The 6,978-nt window shown below is 44.4% G+C and overlaps 1 protein-coding gene across 1 annotated transcript in view; it reads left to right on the top strand.

Moving 5' to 3' along the window:
• Positions 1-6,058: 6,058 nt before the first annotated feature.
• Positions 6,059-6,978, top strand: part of LOC122552188 (A-kinase anchor protein 8-like) — a 33,604-nt gene continuing 32,684 nt past the window's right edge. Inside the window, exon 1 of the mRNA XM_043694783.1 lies at positions 6,059-6,164. Coding sequence (XP_043550718.1) covers positions 6,146-6,164 — 19 coding nt within the window. The 5' untranslated portion in view covers positions 6,059-6,145. The remainder of the gene's footprint in view (positions 6,165-6,978) is intronic.

Here is a 6,978-nt window from a genome sequence, read left to right as displayed (position 1 = left end):
TTGGACAGCCATCATTGTCCATCAGGGTGACGCACAATGCAGATTTGCCTAATAAGACGCAAGGTGAAAGTTGCAGCTTTCAGTTTCCGCGCCATTGTTCATTCAGTAGCGATTTGCAGCATGGTGGGAGCGGCTTCTGAATGAGGCTCAGACAAATAGGGAAATCTCAGAGCAGTTTTTGGGGCGGGATAGTTAATAAGATTCAGTAAGGGAAGCTAAAAGCAATGGGGGTACAGTAGACGGCTTGCTTAGGGCAGGGAAGAGACAGACAGTGAGGTATCCACAAGGGACACAGATCAGGGCGTTCTCAGAGCAATGGAGATCTTAACGGTATTCAGACCAAGGGGGTCTCAGAACAGTGGGGACTCCAAACAATAGAACACACCAGATGGCCTCCTTCTTTAGAGACTGCAATTTCCCTTCCCACGTGGTTAAAGATGCCCTCCAACGCATCTCATCCACATCCCGCACCTCCGCCTCAGACCCAACCCCTCCAACCGCAACAAGGACAGAACGCCCCTGGTGCACACCTTCCACCCTACCAACCTTCGCATAAACCAAACCATCCGCCCCACCTATCCACTCCACCCTCTCCTCCCTGACCTATCACCTTCATCTCCTTCCCCACTGACCTATTGTACTCCTTAATTGGAAGCACACTAGCTTTCGGAGCGACGCTCCTTCATCAGGTGATAGCGGAGGGCTCGATCGTAACACAGAATTAATAGCAAAAATTTGCAGTGATGTAACTGAAATTATACATTGAAAAATTGATTGTCTGTTAAGCCTTTCATCTGTTAGAATACAGTGATAGTTTCACTTCTTTCATGTGTAAATCACAAAACCTTTTTTTTTAAAAAGTTGCATTCTCGGGTTAGTTGTTAACAATGGTGATAGCAGAGTTCGGACACGAACAGGACAAACAGTCTTCTAACCTCCAGCAACTCGATCCCCTGACCTGTCCGGACTTGTCCGACCTGCCCAGCTCCTTTTCCACCTATCCACTCCACCCTCTCCTCCCTGACCTATCACCTTCATCTCCTTCCCCACTGACCTATTGTACTCTATGCTACTCTATCCCCACCCCCACCCTCCTCTAGCTTATCTCTCCATGCTTCAGGCTCGCTGCCTTTATTCCTGATGAAGGGCTTTTGCCCGAAACGTCGATTTTGCCTGTCTTCGGATGCTGCCTGAATTGCTGTGCTCTTCCAGCACCACTGATCCAGAATCTGGTTTCCAGCATCTGCAGTCATTGTTTTTACTCCAAACAATAGGGCTTTCGGACCAGGGAGTATTGGAGCAGTGCCACGCCCCAAACTTTTTGTTGTTGGACAATCCTTTTCTTTTCCACATGGATTTTGTCATTCGTGAAGTTTCCCTTCTTCCCCTCCCAATCCAAGTTATAAACAGCATAAATATCCTGATACTCGTAGTACAGGTCTGAGTGTCGTTGGGGGGACTAAAAGAACAAATATTTTCGTAAAGCTTTCTGCCTTGCGGACTTCGGGAAATTTTACAAAATATGCCAGTGTAAATGGAAAACAGCTAAAGGACCTCGTCACTGTGTGGTTCTGAGTTGAAATCCACGCTTGAATGTGAGCACAAAATATCTACTGGATAGTGTGATGTCAGCAGTACTATGAGATATTAAATCATTTAGGACCCGTGTGCTTTTTCAGGTGAATGTAATGATTCCATGTCGTTATTTTGATAAGGAACAAGGGACCTTTTCCCAATTTCTAGCTAATATTTATCCCTCAACCCATATGGCTAAAAAGAGGAAGGAATTTGAAGCTTTTTGTCTTGCAATCATCAGGCTTATGACACAAGAGACAAGGTTGGAGACAGTGACGCTCACTTATAAAGCATTCAAAAAGTGCTGGTTGGGCCATCATTTTTTTTGATTTAGAAACTCGCCTGTATGTACCACACCAACAACTTTCCATAACGTCACTTCTGCCAATGTTTCCCAGATAATATCCAGGTAACCCTAGAACTCAAAGCCCTAAGGCCTGGAGCCTGCAAGGAGCACAATCTTCTACATAGCCTATCATTCTCAGAAAAGGACTTGAACTGTAGACACTCAAGTTAAAAATCTGATGCCCTACCAACTGAGCTATCCAGGGTCTAGGTTGAGCCATCATTGGCATGGTGATGGAGCAGATATTGTTCACTGTCAATCTTAGTTCTCAGACAAGGCAAGTGGAGCCTACCTGGTTAGCTATTGCCATGGTCGAAAAGTGTGGTGCTGGAAAAGCACAGCAGGTCAGGCAGGATCTGGGGAGCAGGAGAGTTGATATTTCAGGCTGATGAAGAGCTTATGCCCAAAATGTCGAATCTCCTGCTCCTAGGATGCTGCCTGACCTAATGTGATTTTCCAGTGCCACACTTTTCGACTCTGACTCTCCAGCATCTGCAAGTCCTCGCTTTCTCACAGCTGTTGCCAGGGGAATGCACCGATTGGCAATCTCCGCTACCCCTTTTTCAAAAGCTTTGACTGCTTGTCTTTCAGCAATTATTATTTCAGGTAGCACAAACCTGCAGACAAGGCATAGTTTGAACAAAATTTAATTTAGCTTGATTTTAAAACAATCAACCACAAGGTGAACTGTCAATTTTCCTGCTATCTAGTGTTAATTGCCACTCTCAGAATTCCATTTATTTCTTGTTCGCTGACCTTTTCTTATGTTTGGTCTTAGTCAAGAGAAAACTGATTGATAGCTGGAATGGGATTGGTATCTTATGAAGGTTGGACACATCAGAGTTGAGAAGAATGAGGTGTGATCTTATTGAAACCTATAACATCCCAAGAAGGCGATAGGTTGGATGCAGACAGGATGTTTCTCCTTATGGAGGAGACCAGAACTTGGGAACACAGTTTAAAAGTAGGGTTACTCATTTGACGAGATGAGGAGAATTTTCTTCTGTGAGGGCTGTGTCATTTTGGCCTCCTGATGGAGGCAGGTCATTGAAAATTTTCAAGGCAGAAGTTAATAGTTTCTTGACTAACAAGAGTCAAAGGAAAATGGAATTAAGATCACAAATAACATGATTTTATCAAACAGTGGAGCAAACTCGAAGGCCTGCTCCTAAATTTATTTGTTAAACAGCATTTCTAATTTCTCAACTTTGTATGAAGTAAAACCCCATCAACAGATGTATTCTCTCTCTGAAACTAGGACCATGGGAGCAGGGGTAAGCCATTCTGCCCCTCAAGCTTGCTCCACCATTTTCAATGAAAACTGATAATTGACTTCAATACCATAATCCTGTGCTATCCCCACATCATTTTATACTATTTAATAAGTGAAAATGTATCAGTCTCTCTCTTGATTTTAAATGCCTGAATGCCCACCAGCTTCAGAGATAGGGAATTCAAAAGGGTCCCATCCTATAAGTTTAAAATGGCTTTTTTTTCTCAATTGTGTCCCCCGAATACAGATCGCATAGCTAGGATTAACTACCTTTGAGCATCTACTCTGTCTATGCTTTTAAGAATTTATAAAATTTTAAAGAAATGGATTTTCAAAACATTTTATGAAATATATGGTTTATTGGATTAAAAGGCAAGAGTTATTATTACTAGTGTAGTACAAGCAATGTCGTCTAAGAAAGAAGAACTTGAAGGCTATTGTTATTGGAGAAAGGCTGCGAAATTGCAGGTGAACTGCTGATTCAGAGAGCTGCTGCAGATACAGTAGCTAAATGGCCTCTTCCTGCACTGTAGTTTTTTTTGCAAATTGGTGGCACACAGCCTTTCAATAATGCAGTGGGTATTCCGTCTCCATCAGTGGCCCTGTTGCTCCCAGCTGTCAGATGGCTTTCTCAAGCCTCATTCCAGGTTGGTCTGGTGCTGATGTGGTGGTGAACATGGAGTGGGATGCAGTCAATCATATACACATCGAATACCGAATCTAGATTGAGGAGATCTTCACGGCAGTACTTCCAGCAAGCATTGATTGCTATTGTTAGTGTGACTGGCAGGCTCACGCCAGGCCAAATGCAGAGACCATGTGAAAACCTGGGCAATCCCAGTTCATCTAACTCCATGCTTCATCAAACAACATGCCAGAGTCAGGCATGCAGATCAGATCTACTATGTGGCCATTTAATCATTTCGGGATCTGCAGTAACTCTACTAGTGGAAGAAATTCATCTTTGGTCCTGGGGGGTGTCAAGTATCATATTAATCAAAAGACAATTTGTATAGGTTTTATGATAGACCTTTAGGGGCAGTTGGGACACAAACATCCAACTTGGACTGGTAAAAAAGTAATCCGTCATTTTTACAGAACAGCCTAATAAGAAGTAATAGGAAAATACTGAAGAAGTTTAGCAGATCTGGCAACATTCTATGGAGCAAGAAACAGAGTTATTATTGGGTATGGTATGACACCTCTTCAGAATTACCCTTCGTCAGAAAGGGGTGGTTGAGGCAGGAATCTTTAAGACATTTAAGAAGTATTTAGATTATCTTTTGAAGCACCATAATGTGGACCTAGAGCTGGAAAATGTGATGAAACACCATAGATTCTTGATATCTGGACCAGACACAATGGGCCTTTTACCCCGTGCTTTAACATTCTATGACTCTAAAACAAATCAAAAGCAGAACTTACTTGAGAAATTCAACAGATCTGGCAATGGCAGTGAAGAGAAAACTGAGTTAATGTTTCAAATCCTGACTCCCTTCTTCACTTAGATTCATTGATACGTACAGCATGGAAACAGACCCTTCGGTTCAACTCGTTCATGCCGACCAGATATCCCAACCTAATCTAATCCCACTTGCCAGCATTTGGCTCATGTCCCTCTAAACCTTTCCTATTCATGTAGCAATCCTTTTAAATGTTGTAATTGTACCAGCCTCCACCACTTCCTCTGGCAGCTCATCTTATACACAGACGGTCCTCCGTGTGAAAAAGTTGCCCCTTAGTTCCCTTTTATATCTTTCCCCTCTTACCCGAAACCTATGCCTTCTAGTTCTGGACTTGCCCACTCCAGGGAAAAGACCTTGTCTATTTATCCTATCTATGCCCTCATGGTTTTATAAACTTATATAAGATCACTCCTTAGCCTCCGACACTCCAGGGAAAACAGCCTCCGACACTCCAGGGAAAACAGCCCCAGCCTATTCAGCTTCTTCCTATATCTCAAACCCTCTAACCCTCACAACATCCTTGTAAATCTTTTCTGAACCCTTTCAAGTTTCACAACATCCTTCTGCTAGGAAGACTAGAACTTCTGGAGAGGTTGAGGCAGAATCTCTCGACATTTAAGGCATATCGAGATGGTCATTTTAAGTACCATTATATGGACCTAGGGCTGGAAAATGGGGTGCCACACCTGCTGAATTTATCCAACAATATCTGTTCTTCACTATGTTGGACTGTCCAACTCCTTGAGCCTGGTCCCTACCATTCAGGAGGATTATGGTGGAGCTGTACATTTTCATGCATAACTGTTGATTCCTCTATTGACCAAGAATCTGTCTGTGTATATCTCTGAATCTAAATGTATAGTACTTTGCAGCAGTGAGTTCCAAAGGTAAACGACCTTCTGAGAGAAACAGTTCTTAGATTTACATATTTTCCCAATCAATCTGTAACACACCTCTGGAGTAGGGTAGAGTCGGAAAGTGTGGCGCTGGAAAGCACAGCAGGTCTGGTAGCATCACATTTCTGATGAAGAGCTTACGCCCCAAACGTCGATTGTCCCGCTCCTCGGATGCTACCTGACCTACTGTGCTTTTCCAGCGCCGCATTTTTCGAGTCTGATCTCCAACCTTTGCAGTCCTCAGTTTCTCCTGAAGTCAGACTTGAACCCAGGTATGCTCGGTCTAGGAAAGGAGACTGGATGAAACAAGGGAAACGTTTAGCACCTGTCAAGGGCAAATGGGAGATTTGAAACTACAGTTGGACCCTGCACCTCCAGCAGTATAAACATTAACCCGCTACACCACCAATGATGAAGGACGAAGGTGGAAAAGCAACATATACGTCACAGTGGCCGGCACATGACGCTGCAGCGTGACGTCTCTCACGGGTTGCAGACGCTGCGACGTGACGACGCCTTCATCCCACGTGACTCCACGCGTTTGACGTCGCCAAGGGCCTGACCGTTTTCTTTCTGAAGCCGGACCACAATGGACGGTCGCTACGGAGGTGGGTGACAATCTGGCTTTCGTTTCTTTTTGCACTCACGCCTCCACCTGCCTTATCAGCATTTTCGCGCTTGGTGAAAATCGACAAATTCCTTCTTTTTCAATCCACCTTCCCACCCCCCCCCCTCCAAAATAAGACCCCTTACTATTGAAAGCCCGATTTTCTCCCTTGGCGCCCCCGTCGTTAGGTGTTTGTTTCTACCCCTTTTTTTCCACGATTAGTAAAACCGCAGCATTGCCACGGTGGTCCCTCCCATCCAGGTTTCACGAATTGGTCTAGCTGCTGTTGGAGACATCTACCATTGGCTGGTGATGATATCAATCACCCTCCGAACAGCCAGGGGGATGTCGAATTATTTTAACAGACGACTTAGATCCACTTTTATTCCAACCTTGGATATGTTTTTGGGGGGTTGGTAGGGTAATTACTGACGGGCACCTTCAGAAATAGAACCGATCCGTATTCAGTCAAATAAAAATTGTGACGCACGCGTGGTTTGCTGTCGCTTCTCCGTGGCGGTTTTGAAGATTGGGTGTTTTCTGATCGGTTCCTGACTTTTCTTTTCCTCTATACATTTAGTTTTATTAAATACTGTGTATTGATTTGATGGCGAGGGACTTTTTTTTTCCCACCGCCCTTTTGCTCCAATGCCCTATTCCCCGATTCCCTCGATCACCACAAAATGGCCGCCGCCTCCTACTCCAGGCGCGCCCCCAGAGCTCGCGCGCGCACGCACGCGCCACAAATCTGACACCCCAAATCGGCGTGATGTATTCTTTCCACTCTTTTCCCCGCCAGCCCCCTTCTCTCTGTC

The sequence above is a fragment of the Chiloscyllium plagiosum genome, chromosome 8, assembly GCF_004010195.1.
Source record: "Chiloscyllium plagiosum isolate BGI_BamShark_2017 chromosome 8, ASM401019v2, whole genome shotgun sequence".
NCBI classification, from domain to species: domain Eukaryota; kingdom Metazoa; phylum Chordata; class Chondrichthyes; order Orectolobiformes; family Hemiscylliidae; genus Chiloscyllium; species Chiloscyllium plagiosum.
The sequence above is the reverse complement of the archived record's forward strand: the minus strand, read 5'-3'. Positions and strand labels throughout refer to the sequence as shown.